The 19,016-nt window shown below is 38.5% G+C and overlaps 1 protein-coding gene across 10 annotated transcripts in view; it reads right to left on the bottom strand.

Moving 5' to 3' along the window:
• The window catches only part of RGS22 (regulator of G protein signaling 22), a 72,956-nt gene that overhangs the window by 12,576 nt on the left and 41,364 nt on the right, over positions 1 to 19,016 (bottom strand). For 3 of the 10 annotated variants that reach the window (XM_054059978.1, XM_054059980.1, XM_054059981.1), the window contains 9 exons: positions 16,196 to 16,349; positions 15,423 to 15,581; positions 13,569 to 13,628; positions 11,390 to 11,551; positions 8,747 to 8,926; positions 7,069 to 7,200; positions 3,162 to 3,263; positions 1,168 to 1,270; positions 8 to 609 (listed from right to left, as the gene is read on the bottom strand). In XM_054059978.1, coding sequence (XP_053915953.1) covers positions 467 to 609; positions 1,168 to 1,270; positions 3,162 to 3,263; positions 7,069 to 7,200; positions 8,747 to 8,926; positions 11,390 to 11,551; positions 13,569 to 13,628; positions 15,423 to 15,581; positions 16,196 to 16,349 — 1,195 coding nt within the window. In that variant the 3' untranslated portion in view covers positions 8 to 466. Of the gene's footprint in view, positions 1 to 7; positions 610 to 1,167; positions 1,271 to 3,161; positions 3,264 to 7,068; positions 7,201 to 8,746; positions 8,927 to 11,389; positions 11,552 to 13,568; positions 13,629 to 15,422; positions 15,582 to 16,195; positions 16,350 to 18,580; positions 18,630 to 19,016 lie in introns of those variants that run through there. The other 7 variants (XR_008448775.1, XM_054059979.1, XM_054059982.1 and 4 more) reach the window with 6 other exon arrangements.

Raw genomic sequence — 19,016 nt, 5'->3', positions numbered from 1 at the left:
AAAAAGATAACAGAATGTCATTGCTGTGTTGCAGCCAGTTGAAATAGTCGGAACAGTTCTTCAATAAATGCATCAAAAAGAGAGAAACAAGATGTGGTTGGGTTGGCCCTCACGAGCAGCCAGTCTTCCACCCAGTTGCTCGCTCAATCACTAGTTGCTAGATCTGTCAGGCCCTTGCCAGTAACTCCATAGAGTCTGAGCTTCCTCTGATCATCTCATGCACCTATTTAAACTATTTTAACTGGAAAGCTTAGATAACTGCATTTCAGAGACTACCATTTTGAAAAATCATTGCATCTGGTCACCATTAGGTCCATTAACCATGGTTGGAGTGAAAAATAATCTTGCTTTCACATCAAGACTGTACAAATTCAGTTAAACATGATTTAAAACAGGATAACTATAACTTGCTACCAACAAGTATCAGCACTGGCAGCAAGAAAACTGGCTTTTAAGAATCCAAATTTCAAAGCACACTTGTTGGCAGTCTGGTACTCACCTTCTGTTTCTTGAGACGATTTGAGCGTTTCTCCAAAATCACACTACTCTTTGGAGACTTGGTGCATTTTTTGGAGTTTCCAGGCTTCAGGAAGGATGTAGATGAAGAACCTATGTATAGAAAGAAAATGAAAATTAGAGGAAACTGAATGATTTTAATATCACGTAGTGCTATTGCTAGCCCTACTGTTAAATGGAATTATTTAATGAACAAACAGGTCATAACATCCTTAGAGAAGACCTAAGAGGGTATACCCAGCTGACACATGGATGAAGCAATGCCTCTTATGTCCCCTTAAAGCGTGCTGATGGACTGGTGAGAAGAGGTTTCATATCTCCTGTTACACGTAACCAGGGAGGTGAAATATGTATATGAACCAAATAGGATTGCCATGCCACTGGGCAGAATGAAGAAACGACAATATTCCTCTCTGCAGTAGAAGCTCTGCAGTAAAGATAGTGCTGATACCCTGCAACTTTCACTTTTCTTTTCATCCAAACTTAACAGCCACAAGTATAGTGCAAAGAGCAGCATTTCTGTGGACAGCATAGCAGAGGCAGCAGTTTATGTATGCAGCTCCAAAGGAGAGCAAACAAAGTTCAAATGCTGAGGCAATTTAACTTAAGCTATAACCTTGTCCTCCTAAACTACAGTGCTTGGTTAACAACCTGTGAGGAATGATGATGAGCTTTTCTCCAGATCTTCTTGCATTTTAAGAAGTATTTTCTCCTGCTCCAAGGCTTCTATGTATTTGGAATAGGACCAGGAAGCCTGCAAGAACCGTTAAAAACAATCAGCCTCCTGACCGTGTCACTGGTAGTTCCTTGTCCATTTCAACAGTGAGCCAAATAACTTGCTTATATTTGTACCTCTGTTATTGAATAATCACAATTATTAAGAAAAGAAATATTGTCATGACAATACTGGAATAATGGGGAAACAATGTTGTAATTGCAAATAAGCAATCTCAAAACACCATGATTAAATGAATTGCATGAAATGCAATTTAAGCAAGTTTGACAGATATGTTTACATTCATTTATTCTCCATCCGTGCTCCAAGTCCTATTCTCTCTCCTTTCCTATTCAAAACCTAAATACAGCAGATCTTTCTCCTTCCAAAATTTCAGCCTTTTGTGCTATTAAGGACTTGATTTTATCTCCCTGCCACATCTTTCTAGTGTGTCCCTTGTGAAATTATTGAGTCTTATCAGCATCAGATTTCTTTCTGCCCAACTTCTTCAGCAGAATGCTACTACCACTGGCAGCAGATGAGCTGGAGATGTCATCCTTTCCTTTTCTGAGGAACAAATGTTGCTCTTTACATTGAAACAAACACAGCTTAAGTTCCATGTAAATTTTAGGTAACTCTCCCAAATCAGTGTGAGAACTATACCTTTATTTGGCCTTTTTTTCTTACAGCCTGAAAAAAATTGGGCCAATTTGTCATTTCATGACTCAGAAGGAACAATTTCTGGCATCTTCCTATAGCAGAAAGGGGCTTGGAGCAGAAACTGCTCTATAAAAGCTCATTGCACCTTCTGCAGTTACCTGCCTCTTGAGGGTGTAGGCTTATGATATGGATATACTGGCTCACCCAACTCACTTTTTTTTAAATAAGTGTGAGGAAAGTTTAAAAGGTCCATTTAAGAGATAAGACTGTGTGGTTAATGTAAGCAGTGGCCTGAGTGTGATTTACTCGTGGATCACATGGCGTAACTGTGATTGTGTGGTTGCACAGGTTCCCCTTTATGTTATGGCAGTGTCAACTCAGCTATGAACAATGTCTTGATATGCCTAGGGTGGCATATCAATTCTTCCTGTTTCTCCAATAAAATGACTGTTGTCTCTTCACTACAGGTTTGATGCATCATGAGAGTTTTTCTGAAAGAAGTACTCAAGAGCTATTTTCTGTCAGATTTTTTATTGAAATACCTAGATTTTCTATATGAGTTCTGTTTCATTTTTTTTCATATGAACAGAACAAGACTACAGTCTAACCTAAATTCTTTCAGGATATGAATTTCACAAGTAATTAAAAGCTTATTCTAGAGCGGCACTTCCTTTTCTTCAATTTATCTTTAAATAAAGATTCATTTTAAATCTAGGCATCTAAATGGCTTTATATGTCATGAGGTATTAATACTACTCAGAACCTAAATCTTAAAATTGAAAGTAGTTGTAGAATAATTAGAAGTTATTTAAGGACCATATGACAATAGTATTCAAAATCAGACTCCACTTTCCCATTTTTCCAAGGTCTAATTTTGTCTCTTGAATGATGATAGCAACGTGTTCGTTATTCACCTGACGCCTATATCCTTCTGAAAATGATGCTGATCCTCTCTCCGCACCACTCTCATCTACCAAAGCACTGCCTGACAGACTGGTGAGTTTTGTCCCTGTTTTTTTACCCTGCCAATAGTAAGAACGCATAATTAGATGTAAACAATAGTTACTGAGCTAAAGTAAAAAGCAAAGCCTGAGGAAAAGAAATTTGACATTGGAAATGAGATAGTGTCATATGCAGTAATTTTTTTAATGTCCAGTTTCATAAGTCATCACATTGTGTATAATAAAGAAATATCGGAAGATATTGCTTTCTTAAGATCTATTTATGTCTCTTGAATGATGATACATGTAGCAACGTGTTTGTTACTCACCTGCCATCCATCTGAAAATGGTGCTGACCCTCTCTTCACACCAGTCTCATCTACCAAAGCACTGCTTGACAGGCTGGTGAGGTTTGTCCCCATTTCTTTACTCTGCCGACAGGAAGGATGTATAATTAGATGTAAACAGCAGATACTGAGCTAAGCAAAAAGCAAAGCCCAAAGAAGCAAAAATTGTTATTAGAAATGTGCCAGTATCATATGCAGTAGAGTTTTTTAATGTTCAGTTTCATAATTCATTGTGCTGGGCATAATAAAAAATACTAGAAGATAGTCCTTTCTTAAAGCATTTCTTTGTCCTAATTGAAGTTTTCTGCCCCTTACACTCCTGCCAACTATCTTACTTTCAGATTCAATATCTACTCCAAAATATAGCTAAGTGAGAGGGCAGGTCTGCAGCAGAACTTGTTTTAAAGACAGAGAGGCCATTGTGGTCCTCTAATTTGTGGTACTTGGGTATAAATATAGAACATAGGATTTCTCATGATTAATTCCAGCTTGGTCCAGTAGCTGTGAATGAACGGCAGTACACATTAGGAAAACAGGCAATATCATTTAAAACTTTTACACTGAAGGACAAGACATTGTAACCCTTGGTTAACTGCTCTGGTGATTAACTATTTGTCATTTTCATGTTGTTCTAGTGTTTTTCTCTGTCTGCACCTATGCACATTCTGTCTTATGATCCCAAAACTCTTTTGAACATTAATCAATGTTCATATTTAACCTCACATCATTAACCCCACAGCATTCCCAATAGGCAAGTAATATAAACCTCCCACATTGCAAATGAGAAATTGTGGGAAAAAAAGAGAAGTCAAATGATTTCCCAAAGTCACTCAGAAGGCCCCTGGAAGATAGGAAGACAGTCAGGATATCCTACTTCCTTGCTCCCAAGGTGCTTTATTTGTCTTCATATTCCCCACTGTCCTATGGACGCATCACCTAGAAGGGTGACTGTTGGGTGTAGGACTGCCCAGCCAGTTTGGTGTTTATCTTCTCTCAGAAGGCTTACTAACTTCTGTGGCACTCTCAGTTGATGGAACAGGGATGCCAGAGCACATACACTAATATGTATATACACTAATATGTATATGTATATACACTAATATATACACTAATATGTATATGTATAATAACATGTACACTAATATAATACAGTTTATCTTTGCTAGCTTTCTCAATGAGAATGATGAATCAAATGAGGTCTTTAATAATGCTTTCTCATAATAGATTGGGTAACATTATGTCAATGTCATATCCCATGACATTACACCACTTACAAACAAATAAGCTTACTGCTAAGAAGCTTAAAGAGAGATGAGAGAAACATGGAAAAGGAAAATTAGTGCTTGTGGTTTTTCCTTTATCTGCTAAGGGCACAAAAGAGGAAGTGCAGATTTACAGTGTAAGTTAATTTTGTACACTTGAAAGCAAGAAATCCAGAATCTGTTTTGGCGGTAAAACAGAATTGCATATACAACACGTTACAAGTACTGGCACCAAGGCAGTCTGCAAAAAGTGACTAATGATATTTTTTTAAAGTAGGTGGCATGTGCACCTTGCAGTTAACGAAGGAGCCACAGATGGGCCAAAGACAAACCCAAACAGCAGTGCCACGCTAAGGGCAAATATCTGAAAACTGAAAAGCAGACAGTACTCTCCCAAGGCAATAGCAATTTCAGCTCAGTACTGAAGCAGTCACACTATGCCAAATGTTTGACCTTACTTCACTCTGTACCTGCCCATCCCTGCCTTCCGGACACTAAGGTTAAAGCTGTTCTCTGCACTGTACAGTGCTTGCATGGCATCCCTCACTGCCAGGCATTCCTCACCTGCACCAAGACTATTGCCAGAAAGATTTCAATAGGATATGCCCCATAAATAACAAATAGGCACACACAAAAAAATAGCAGAAGAGTCAAATAATACCAAGTCACACACTGTTGTCCAGTGGAAGCCTCCTTGTCTACCCATTTTTTCTATTGTACTACATAAAAGTCTAACTGATATCCAGTCAATTCAGCAAGTCAAGGAAGCCCAGGTAGACTGAGCACCCCAGGGACAAATTTGTGAGAAGGGAGAAAATAAAATTCCTCCCACAGGAACTGATTGTTCCATTTGACATAAACCAAAACCAGCAACTGATTTGGGGTGGAATATATATAAGAAAAGAAGTATTGTTTCTAACTATTGCCAGAGCTTTTATCTCCTTCAGCATGAGCCTGGTGGGGCAGAGGAGGATAGACATTATTTTAAATGCCAAGAAATCATCACCTTCTGCAAGTTGCCAAGTGAACATGCTATTGCTTATGTTGGATGGACCTTATCAGTATCCTTCAGGGACACTGAATCATTTGAATAGTTATGTTGTCACTGTGGGGACAGGAATCTCAGGCAAGAGAACAGGGAACAGCAAATTCTTTAAACTATAATAGAGAGGGGAAAGGGTTCAAAAACTTCTCTGTTTCACCTATTATTTCAAGAGATTTTAAAAGGTAACTGGTTTATTGGTAATTTTTTGTGAGAAGAATGGTCTGCAAACTTTTTACTGAGCTGCATTCTCTGCCTGTCACTTTCTAAAATTTCTTATCCTATTTCCAAGTGTAGAAGGGTAATTCACCTTTCCCATTTGTTCTCCATAAAAGCTAGGGTTTTGCCCTCCTGGCCAAGATTTGCTCTTTACTTCCTTGATCTTAATCAGAAATCTTATAGACAGGCAACAAACAGATGGAAAAAATAAGTCTGTGAAAAAAAGTGCATTACTTTGAAATATTGCATTCTTGCACTGTAAGTATTGCCAATGGCCTTGCCAGACATATCTGTATGGAGGCAACATGCTTTGGAGAAAGGAACACAAGTTCTTAGGTTTTAGACTTCACTTGACATTGGTCATTGAGTAACGCTTCACTGGTCCTCATTTTCATGGGTCTAAAAGAGGATAATAATGTGTATGTGTTCTTATGGGCATATATATATGTCTTTATCTGTCCAGGTATTCATGAGGTTCTCATCATCAGTAATGTCTCACCACAGTATGTAGATGGCATTTAAAATATGTAAAGGTCTTTAGTGCTACTTGTGATACTTTGCAAGTCCAGTAATTTCCCTGCCCTTTAAAGAATGTTGTCTCCTCAAAGCTGGCCAAACAATTACATTTAATAAAAAATAAACTTTTTCAAAGCCTATAATTAATATGAAAAAAATCCATTAAGTTTTATAATAAAACTCCAAGGAAAACAACTTTACAAGCAAGCATTCTGCTATAGAGCTCACGGATCTGTTAATGCACTGAAACTGTCTGGAAACTCATGAACAGTCTGACAATTTCACTGTAATGCTGAGAACTATTCAGGAAAAGACAAAGACTATACAAAGCAATTAACATATAAATATATTTTTAAATAATGTGCAGACTTCTCAAATGCTCCTGCTGTAAAACAGATATAAAATCTGGTTTGGTTTGGTTTAGTTTTGCCATCAATAGTGATCCAGGACTATAAATTCTAAAACAGGACAGTACTTACTGAAAGTGCAAACAGGTCTGCAGCTACCCATTGTACACAGGGATCATACACAGATTTTTTTTTTTAAATTTATCCCTCTTTTTCACTCTTCTCTCAGCATAAAGATGGCTGAAGTATTTTTTCTCCTCTGCTTAATGAAAGAAGTATTCCATTGACTCATCTGCTTCAAGTTAAACATACACATATGCATTGACAAGATTGAGAACTAATCACCCTAGGACTCGATCACATGTAAAGCTTGAATTCTAACAAAAAGATTTCAGTAGGTTTGGGTCAGGCTAAAAGAGGGAGATTTGAATTAATATGTGTTTGCTCATGAAAGAGTTTTTATGCAGTTCATCAGCCATCACCTGTAAATTCGTGAGCCTTACCTCTGCCATTTTGCTTATCTTCTGTCGCATCTTTTTTCTCTCCAAGGCAAGCAGAATTTCATCACTAGTCAAATTGCTTCGAAATTTACAAAATTTTGGCCAAAATTTAAACAGAAGAGCAAAAATAGTCATCTATGCAGAAAGAAAAGAAATTCAATCTTGACCATATTAAGAAAACAGTTTACTGTAAAATAAAATGTAGTTTACCACGGGAATGAAATAACTGTTTCTTTTGAATACACAGCCTTGTTCCTCCCACGTACTGTGTCCTGACATTTCAGTCCAGATTTGCTCGGCACATGCTTTTCATCAATGTGTTTATAACTGGTGAGAAATCTTCCTAAAACACAGTTAAAATGCACTTTCTTTTTTTTTATATTTCCCTAAACAATTGTTTGCATTAGTGAAAACATTCATCATTTTTTACAAGTATTCCTGATAAAATATACACCAGAAGAATTTCTTTTGCAGCCCTGTTCTGCTCAAGTATTTCAAATATTCAGTTCATTAGGGAGAGGGGTTTCTTCTCTCCTTAAGAGAAAGGAAATACTTTTTTGCCTCTGGAAAGGCTCTTAAACCACATTACAGATCTATGAGCAAATCTTGGATAATTTTTAAATGATATAATCTCTCACAAGGTCTTTTTTGAACTAGAATAAGAAAAACAATTTTAGAAAAGCAAATAGAGGGGCTCAGCGAATTCTGTTGCTGCAAGTACTAAGGCTCACATTTTTCTGTTTATTTAGATGTTTAATTCTCTTTGAGAAACTTGGCTTCAAAGGAGCCGAGTGTGCTCAGCACCTCCCTGCTTCTGGCTCAATGGACTTGAAAGTGACATGCGAGTCACTGTCGTGTTCCAGTCACAGCTTTTTGGCCAAGTTCTTCTCTTGGATTTGTGCCACATTTCTGGAGTTCACTGAGTTATATACAGGCTAAAATGAGACTTTAATTCTCTTAGGACCTCAATGAACCCTTTTCTCTGACAAACCATTTGTCTTCTGTGATCCAAACACTTTATGGACTCACAGTGGCTGTTTAGAGGTGTTGGTGGCAACTTTATAGAAAAAGAAGAGGAGCTAGCTTTCTTGGGTTTAGAAGATAAGTCAGAGAAGACAATATGGAGGAATAAGAAAATCGTAAATCTATAGTAAAGGGTCGCAAATTGCTGTTCTGTCTGATTAGTACAAAGATCAGAAAACAAGTTGTCTACAGCTATTTAATACAGACTTTCTGTAATGAAGAAGGGAAAGGCATCCAGTAAGTTAAGCTGTCTTTGTGCTTTACTTGGATCTGCATTTTTTTTAATAACTGCAAAATCTACAGACTTTCTAACTACGAATTACTTCTCTGACATTAACCAAGTGGTAAAGAACAAGCAATTAAAGACATAGATGGAATTCTTTTCTACTGCCAGAATTCCTAGGACAGCCCTGGCTAACACGTTTGCAGAATCAGCTAGCTGTCAGAGGTTGTCCAGTTTATTGAGCAGTACATATCTGAAGCCTCTCTGTCATCTCCACCATACAGTCTTTATAGATACGTGACTGTAGTGTTCTCCTTCACGCTCAAGCTTATGTATAGAGTCACATACATTGTCACATAAGCAAAAAAACACGTCTTTAAATCAGGCACACAGACTCCAGCCAGATTTATTATAGAGATTCTTGCAGCTTCTTACCTGTGCTTCTCTGAAAATGTAAGGACCAAGTTCTTTCCTGTGCTCCAGAATCTTCTTTGCTTGTTCAGGTGGGATGTCAATTTGCAAAGCTGGGGGTACAGCAGAATTAATAAAGCAGTCGATAATAGCAGTGATCTTTTTCTGGACTGTGGCATTATTACAATGGGAATGGCACAAGTCCTGAAAGACAAAAAATAGCATTTTCAGTCAGTGGAGAGAGAGATGCAAGACCCCTTACAGGGGCCCAGTGATCAAAGAGTACTAGCCATACAAAAATAATTACATAATAGATTTCTTCAGTGTGTAGGACAAAATTCTTGTAGCAAATATGCATGCTCAAGTACATAGTTAAGACATGAGTGGGACTTCTGGTTTGCAAATGCAGACATATAGCAGTCATTGCTTTTAGGTGATAACGGCTGCCTGCACGTTCCAATAGAACACAATAATTTTTATCCTGCATTCAGTCTAAGTACATTGCTGGCAAATAGGAGGCATTTCTGAAAAAAGAAACATGCCCACAGTTGTGAAACACACGGATTTTCACAATGAGTCCGCTATAATTAGCATAGTTAAGGTAACTAAAAGACGTGCTCTAAGTACACCACGAAAAGGGGAATTATTTAGAGGGTACAAGGTATTATAAAAAGGAGTTTTGGCACAGGAGGGGACAATTTCAGCTGTCAGTACAATCTTCCCTTTATTAAATCTTCTAGCTTCCCCGTTCATTAAGATTCTCTTAATGAGTGGTTCCCCAAGTTTCCCCAAACCTCAGTGTTTTAAATAACTGACCAGAACAAAATACAGAACAACCTTAAACTTAAAAGGGTGAAATTTCAAAGAAGTACTGGGGGTTTTCTGCTTTTTTAAATGTGATACTGTTGCTCTTGTAAAACCTGTTATTACAGTGTTTTCACACAGTGACAATGCTACCATCAGACTTTGACAGGAAGGAAAAATAATTCAAAGAACTCCCTTCAAATGCTTTGAAACACAAACTTTCCATCTATCCATAAACATCAAGAAATTTCTACAACTCTAGGAGATTATCACATATTTCTACTAAAGACACAACGAGAACCCCAGAGAATTTTCAGGAAGAGCGCTCTCTAAATGAAGAATGTGCATTTAGTTCTGGTATAGGAGACTGGATATTTACTTTGCAAAGAAATTAAAAACAGGGCTTTTAACCAGAAATGTGGTATGTGAAAGAGCTGGCTTGTTTTATTCTGAATACTTTTTAGTTTTATGAAGGAAAAGAAAGTATGATAACAGCTACAATGAAGAAAATAAGGCAATGCAAAGCCATGTTCAATATATCCTAAGAATATATTATGGCTTCCTTTGCTCATCTAACATAGAAGAAAAGGCAGAGAGCTATAGTAAGAGGGAAGACAAACAGGCCATATGATACAAAAAGGGGTGAGACATGAGCATAGGGAAACAGATGGAAACGATCCACAGAGTTATATTTCTTCATGCTTAAAAAAAAATATTTTGGTTTTTGATTGTCCCAAGATGTGCCGCCAGCCCAGTGGGGTACGAGGAGCGATACAGTCATTGACTCCTAAAGGGAGTTCTGTCTAAGCTGATGGCATCATAGGGCTCAGACAATACAAGTATGTGCTGTGCAAAGTGCTGCCCACGTCTTTGGCAATATTCCTTCAGTTCAGCCTGACCCACAACACTCCTATTACTCCAGCCCTTTGCTTCTATAAAGAGCATCAACTGCCAACCATGACAAATTACGTGCATGTAGAAATATGGTCGGATTGTACTTTTTCTTGATAAGAAGACAAATAAAATTAACATAAATGAAAGAGAGGGGGTGGGACATAAAACAATGAAGGCTTTCTCCAGACAGCAGATCCACAAAGAAAACAGTCTAAACTACACTCCACATTAATTTGTAGAAAGTCTCCATGTCCTCCACAATACAGCAACAAAGAATCACAAATCTGAAAAAACATCAAATATTTTGAGAAGTATTTATGACATGGAACTTCAGGTGCCTTTGTGTCAAGTTTCTAGTCTAAGCTAGTCACTCTGCAACCAAGAGAGAGACAGAAGCATCCCCAGAGAGCATTTCAGCCGATGATTCCTTGCTTGGGGATCAGAGATTCTGTGAGGAGAGGAGATTGCCCCTCTGAAACAGAGGAGCTTCAACTTCTAAAGCAATCCTCAAATTCAAATGCATAAAACTAAACATTAAAAATACACATGTGCCTGCAGCAGGATCTCCCAGTGCTACTGCAGCATCAACTGTGTTTATCTCCTAATTTTTGAGCATGTTAGCTAATCTCTTGCTCCCTGCCTGCTGCAAACATGCAGTCTGTTTTCAGGAGCCCAGAGAGGCTCTGCATTCCAGTAGCACTATTGCATCAGCAATATCACACAAGCAAAAGGAATAAAAAGCAAGTGAAAGATCTGTGGTGCCCCTGCATTCAGACTGGGGTGCTACTAGGAGGCTGCAGTGTGATTTGAAGGCTCACTTCAGAGGTTTCCCATTGTGTTTCACCCCATACAGCAGCAGTTTCCTAAAGGGGCGTGCATCTGCTTGTTAAAATTCTCCTAATATACGGTAATTGATGCATTTGCTTACAAATTGAATGATATTCGCCTTGCTCCATTTTACCACCGTACCTTATACTTCTGCACTTCTCGCCAAAAGAGCACGCCGTTCTCCAGTAGGTCTCCTTTCAGTGACACAAAGCGTTGAAACTGATTTGCTGTCACTGGATTCAACAGTGCCTTGCGGAAAGCAATTATTTCACTAGATGAAGGAACCCACTTACTGTCCACATGCTGTCAAAAGAAGAAATAAATGCATCAAATAAACTTCATTTCAAAAAGCACTAAAAAAGGCATTAGTTAGCATAAACTGTCTGATTTTTATCTTTGCACTGCCCCTAACTTTCAGTAGTTCATGACTTTATGACATGGATACGATAGAATGTGGCAAGGTTTCACTTCTTTCTTTCCTTCTTTTTTCTTTCTTTTTTTTTCAGTTTGGTTTGGGCAACATTTTTTGGAAGACGTGATGGGAGAGGAAATGACTGACAATGATTTAGACCATATGACTACATACTGTAAAGTATGGAAACAGCTATTGTTATTGATTATGGCAACAGGCTACTTTTCTAGAGAACAGTTTGAGTTTTGTGCAAACAAACAACAAAGAGAAAGGAACAGACAAACCACATAGCTTCAAGTTGTAAAATGTTTCTGACAAGGATCTCACTAACAAAATGAGCTTTGAAATGTGTTGCCATGATCACCAACAGAAGCGAGGCGTTTGCTCTCTGTGGAATAAAGCTACTAATAGTGAAATAGAATTTAAAGTCAGCGAGACATTGTAGAAATCCTTATGCTGCAAAGCACAAAGCAGTAGGCAGCCAGGAAAGGGTGGAGAAAGAAAGATGGCTTTGTGCAGGGGCAGTTTGTTTGAAATGAAGTTCAGGTTGGCCTGCCTTCCTGAACAAACAGTTCTTGTGCTGTCACTGAGAAGCTAGCCAAACAACCCCCTCTTTGTTATCAGATAGATGAATGAAAACTATCTTCTAACAGTGGTATAAAACTCTTGAAGTCCTGGAGGAGTGGAGTGCTGTTCGATGGCCAGCATGGGACAGGAACATTTTTACTTGCTACAGGCAGTCCTGGAAATGTAACCTGATTCTGAGCTAAGAGTCTGTCTGCAGCTTCTCTTAAAAACAGGGGTTATGCTTAGTGTCCTTCCTCAGATCCTGGCAGGGATGAGAGCCTACCCTTGTGGGAGGGTGGGTGGCGATTGTCCAAAGGGTCCTTTAGTTAAAATAAAGGCAGCTCAACTTAGTGAGGTGGCATCTTCTCATCCCTCCTCCAGTTCTCCAAACGTGTTCTAGCCTCTGTGACCAGAACTTAGGCAACTTTTTTGGAAAAAATATTTCTGGGCTATATTCATGATGGGAAGAACAAAACATTGTTCCCACCCCTATACTAAAATACAAACATTACTTATTTCATGGGTCAACAGCCTTGAAGCAGAACATGGAAAATAACCATCTTCCTGACAAATGGACAAAGGGAAAACTCAGTTAACAGAACCCACATGCACTTTGGATCCCTTTTGAGCTAATGGTTTGCATGGATAATTGGTGACCAGGTCTCCAGTTTGATTTCAACAGACAGTAAAAGTTCATCTGAATAAATGTACACAACTTGCACGTTGGAAATCACAGTGAGTTCACTGCTCTTCAAGAGGAAAAAACTGGCAAACATCTGATGAAATGTATTATTACAAAGGTTTAAGATGTTTAAAATTGATATTATCTCAGTGCTGCAAGATTAAAATACAATTCTAAATTAAACAGATACTGTGAGATATGATTAAACCTGCCCACTCCACTGCATACTTCACATTCTCTTTTGTGTCTGCACGTAATGCACTCACAATAATAAATAAACTACCAGATGCTGGAATGAACAGCTTGTCCCGATAAGTCCACTGCATGCAAAATACAGATAGATGTGAATTAAAGGTACAATACCAGTTTGAGGAGGGTTAAGAGTACCCCAAAGCCCAAGACAAGAGACATGTTTTTTTCAAGTATGACTTTCTCCAGTCAGGAAGGGAGAGAAATTTACCGTGAACATCCAGCAGGGAGCTAAATCCACCAGCAATGTGAGTAATCAGTGCACTGTAGCCAATACAATCATGCTGGCTTTTGAGAGCACTACATTTGGGCCTCACACTGTCAGCAGGGAAATTGTGAAGGATGTGCGAGCTCCAAACAGAAAAGACAGTGAAACTGCAGACCGAAGAGACACAGTGAACTTCACTTGCCTTCCATCTCCTAGTTGACTTCTGGTTTTGGTGTGGAAGGTCTTCAGTTAAGTCCTTTATCTATGGTTGAAAAGAATATTATAATTGTACTTTTAAACTCTTCATGTTTGATGTTCAGCCCTCTAATGACTAGTATCACAGTGACAGATTAGTTGATATATCTTCGTTTGGATCTTGTATCTGAAACTTGTGGTGGGCCCACACTGGGTGCCATCTATAAATGAGCATTTATTCATTAAGACTATGGAGTTAGAGAAGACAAGAAGCAACAGGAGTTAAACATTGATTTTATGCTGTTTTACCTAACCTATAATGTTCTAAGGGACCACTTATGTTTAGAATAGGTTTCGGGCTATAATTTTTTTTGTAAGATGTTTTTAGTTCTTTTGGACAGCTGTATCAGAAATAGACTTGATCCTCCAGCTTCTTTGTAGCAAAAATACACCTCAAATCAAGGGCAGATTTTCTGAATAAGGACTACATAGCATGCCCACAGTGTTTGGTCACTGTGAAATATGAAGCCAAGTGGAGAATGTCATCTGGTTTCATTTCTTCTAAAAAACATTCTTCAAAGGACCTTTTCATCCTCTGAATTTGCAGTAAGAATGAGAAAAGAGCAGTCAAACATGAATGGAGTTAGGAAAAGACTAAATGCTCATTAGAAGTATGTATTTCCTGTAAATTGTTTATTAGAGTTGAATACAGCATTTTCCAAACTGCATGAGCTACTCTCCCTACCAGCGCAGTGCAGCAGGTGCAAGAAGATGTATGAGCCAACTTAGCCTTATCACATGGTCTTGTGCCAGTGCTTGTAAGGGAGACAGAGTTCAGCTAAAAAAAGGGCAGAAGGTTAGGAAATTTTGCTTTAATATAATCATTATTAAAATTACAATTTGCCTTATTACAACATACAGTTTTCAGATTGCTTAGTGCTATGGATCAATGAAAAGGATCCAGTTCGTATGCACTTCTGACAACCTTCTTGGTGTTAAAGAAACCGTTGAAACCAAGTTTTATCAATCAATGCAGCCTGCCTATGTGTCTGCTTGGTGGAATTGTCAAGTTTCCTTCCACTATGAAATTAGTGCTTCAGAGCTTTTGTGGAACTGCGGAAAAAAACAGTCCTTTTGCATCTGTCACCAGCAGGATGATCTCCCTACACAGATCCCAACCACAGAAGCACTCTCATAAAAGGCAGATGTTAGCTCTGCCCGTTCTCCAGTGTTTCTAATGAGCCAGCAGGAGTGAAAGGCTCCTTATTTCCAGTTTTCTGGCAACTTTCTGAAGTAACCAATTTGAAATAAGGCTTGTAGCAGTTAACCTTCACACTCAGCAGAATTTCACAAGTCCTGGAGTCATTTCTACAGGCACTGCAGCTCCAGAAACTGCAGATGGGAAAATGTAAGACACAGAGAGAGAAAAAGAAAGAGAGAGTAGAGTGGGAAGCCCATTTGTTTGCTGATGTTCTTGTCCCCTTGGGCAAATGCTTTACACAAAGCAGCAATTCTTCTATGTGCAAGTGTATGGCTAGTGCAAAAAGGCACACAGAGCATGCAGCACTACAGCAAAGATTAGTTTACTCCCCAGGTAGCTTGGCTGGCAGCAGAGCTAACACCATCTCCTTCAGGCTTAGGATCTAACAATAATACTGTCAGCCAGACTAAGCCTTCAGAGGAACTGCCTTCACAATTATCAAGCTAAATGCTTCAACCTGTACACGCTACAGCATCTCTTTTGATGTACACTGAATATGAGTTGTGGGCTGCTTTTCCTCTGAACCATTTTATCCCAATGGTAAATCACGAGCCAAACGAAAAACAATGCCTGGATGTGTTACTGTTGTTAAAAAATTACCTTTGCTTGTCCTTCCGCCCCACGGTGTTCATCTGCCAGGAACAATGGCAGCCATTGTTTTTCTAATCTCTTCTGGACACATTGCTGAATTTCTAGCAGAACCACTGCCGAAAGTTGATCATGAAGGATTTGTCCCCATCCTCCACCTGAATGCGTTAGCTAAGTAATCCAAATACAATAACACATGACATAAACTTCTGTGTATACCAAAAGTCCTTTATCTCTCTACATCCTTAATTTAGCAAAGCATGAGCTTAACTGTAAGCAAAGCATTTAATGCGTGCTTACCCAAGGCTCACATGTACTTTTCATAAAAGGGAACAGATTACATTCGTCCCTACCTATAATAGAATACAGACGCTGGCAAATAATACCCTAGATTGGCCAAGTAAATTTCCTAAGTATCAAGATATATTGGAGTACCTCAGCTCAGACTTGCTGTCTGTGGCTTTACTGGCATACTAAAATAGAAAGCTGGAAGAAGTCACTGCCTGAAAGCCATTTTTACACTTTTTCTGAGCTGTGTGGTGTATGCTCTGGCTGTGGCCTCAGAACAAGGTTTAAGAGAGATGTCCTGTAAGGACGGGGGGAGGAAGAGCCTGACTAGGAAAGAAGGGCCCCCCACAACCAGAACAGAACCAGCTTTCTGGACATAAATATCGGTAAGATTCAAGGAGATACCTTGGGAAAAACTGGAGCAAAGCCGCTTGTGGACTTTAATCTCATTCACAATCAGTGTGATTGTTCTTTATGAACAGTTTTGTAACTGGTACCTGTTCTTGTTGTTCTCTGGTAGCTGGGCTGTTGGGTCCAAAGAAGTATTTTTTGTTTAAGTACTTATTTTTAATATCCTTATATTTTTCCTCCCTTTTTTCTTTATCCATCTTTCTGAACTGTTCAATATCTAGCCAGCACATGAGATCCATGCTACAAACAAATTTAAACAGAATGTTATTTCAATATTGAGTTAATTTCGTCAACGTTCTAGGGAGTTATTAGCTTAACCACAAGCCACCAAAGTGTTCAAGTCCTAAATACCAGGTCAAATTGGACTGAAATTTTATGTCATTTTTTTCTTTGCTAGTACCATCTGGTGAGACCATGGCACTTGTTGAACAGACAGATCAAAGACATGTCTTAGGGATCTCATTTAGGGTCCCTTCTGGGGTACCCCGAAAGGCATAACCTCCTCAATGTGCTGCTGCTAAATTCAGCAGGGACTGTGAACCAGAGCCATAGTGCAGAGCTCACAAAAAGAATGAAAAATGAAACAGATGAGAATTTGAAGCAGTACTGAGGCTGTGAGCCACCAAGAGATGAATCAACAACCCCTGTCCTGCCTCCTCATCACATCATCTGAGAAAGGAGCAGGGATGACAGCTGGGAATATCAGCCCCAAAATCACCCACTTCTTAGGTCGTGTGCAGTGCTAGAGCTTAAGTCAGTCTGGAGTCAAGCAGACAAAATCAATTTATGGCAAATTTTGCTTCCAGGGATTTTTGTGGGCTGCCTTTTCATAAATTACTGATTCTACTACTTATTTCATTATTTATAAAAAGTGACAAATAATTTCCATATGCAATTCTTGATTTACATATATTGTTCATATTCATTTGAGTGTACACTATCAATTTAAGTATGTTTTAATGGAAAATATATTGGTTTTGTTCCTTAAACCAGAGGACAGATTAAGTGACATACCTACAATTTCAGTTTAATTTGTATGACTACTATATTTGGATAGTATCTTGTTAGCTGAAGTTTTGTGAGCATTCTAATGAGGATATTCACTGTGTTTGCAGCAGGAAATACAAAACATTAAATTCAGAAAAATCTGTTTCACTTTTCCATTTGGTTAACCTGGCTTTTTCATTAATCTATGAGTAAAACTTTCAAAAGCATCCAACAGATTTAAGAACAGATGTCTCCCTTTCAAATGTCTTTTGAGACTCTTACAGACCTAAGTTCTATTAAGACCGAAATTCTTTCATTTGCTAGTTCATCACAATGTCAATAAGTTCACCCCAATGCAAGTATTCCAAGTTACTGTGGTTTATGGAGTTACTCCTTGGCATCTACCCACAACAACCGATCAAATATATCCATCTTATTTAAAAAGCAAAATATATAATCTTAAAGTGTGTTAGGTTAAACCGTTTGCAGTGGCAGCTTATCCTACCGTACTCTACTTTTTCCTTTCAATGGATCACGAACATGTGCGTAGTCAGTTAATCTGGCAAGTCTAACAAGTGGTAACCCACTAACTCAGAGTAACAGAAAATCTCCTGCAATTATGTGAACATATCATGCATATTTAACAAAATATGAATTAATGGAACTTTGTTTAGTTTCTTACAGCCCAGGTATTAGGCAGCCTGTCCTTGCTGGAACTTGGATCACTTACAATTGGGCAATAACAGGACCATAAATTTTGATGAAGCGACAAATGACACGTCTGTTGTTTTTTGCTGAAATTTTCCAGACCGCATTAGTTCTAGGATCCCTTCGGCTTGTAGTGCCATTAAGCAGATTTACTGTAGCATGCCAGCTGGACTTCAGAGTTGCTAGGTCTGGAACCAGCTCTAAAACACTAGGTTGTGAGACTTTCAAATGTTTTTCTTCGTTATTAATTTTTACAAAAGAAAATTTCTCCATAAATTAAACATTCTTCTGCCTGGCTCTCTCAGGTAAGGTGGGACTTGTCTGTGATTGATAGAAAGGCAGAAAGTCCCAGAGATGATTCAGCGTACCTCTCCAGGACCCCATTCTAGCCAATGACCTGTTCCCTGGCAGTTCCTACCATTTCCCCAGTTAGAGAGGAACTCTAGACTGGTGGTCTCCAAAGTGGGGTGCGTGCACTCCCAGAGGTGTGCAGGAAGAAAATATTAGAATTTCAGTAGTGTATGTGTATAATTTATTTTAAAAAGTAAATATACATATATTGAGGATGCATGCTCAAAAACTTTTTACTGGTGGATGCATGATCAAAAAAGTTTGGAGATCATTGGTATATACAACTAACTCCAAGTCACTTGACCCACTTAGGTACCCACAGCATAAGAATCTGTCTGAATTCATTATCTACAGTCTTTTTGTAGTTAGTGAGGAGAAACAGTCACCTTTAGGAATGATGCATTCAAGCTGGTTTTAGATATTACCTTCAGAATTAGAAGAATTATGTCCAGAAGTGCGTATTTCTCTCTCTGACTACAAAGAGAACATATGATGATAAGAAGTAATGACATTGAGTCTTGGCCAGAGGAATCCTGTACTAGATGCCCATTTTTGAATACTTTTGAAAAAACTGACCAATATCCAATCTGAAATGACAGCAATGTACATAACATCAGCTCCTGGGAACCCAGATTAAAGAAAGGAAATGACGTTTTATGGACTTGCTCGCAATTGCTTAAAAAGTACATTTGCCTTTCCCTAAAACAGGATAGAGATTAATGTGAGGCTTGGGAAAAAGAAAGGAAAAAAGGTGACAAACTCACATTTACTTCTGCTATAACTTCTGTTTAGATTGTCATTTTTAAGCAAATGGACTCACTTTCAAAAACTGCATAAACTGTATCTGCTATGAGCTGGTAT

The sequence above is a fragment of the Cuculus canorus genome, chromosome 2 (assembly GCF_017976375.1).
Source record: "Cuculus canorus isolate bCucCan1 chromosome 2, bCucCan1.pri, whole genome shotgun sequence".
Lineage (NCBI taxonomy): Eukaryota > Metazoa > Chordata > Aves > Cuculiformes > Cuculidae > Cuculus > Cuculus canorus.
Note: the sequence above shows the minus strand (reverse complement) of the source record. Positions and strands in the feature narration are given on the sequence as shown.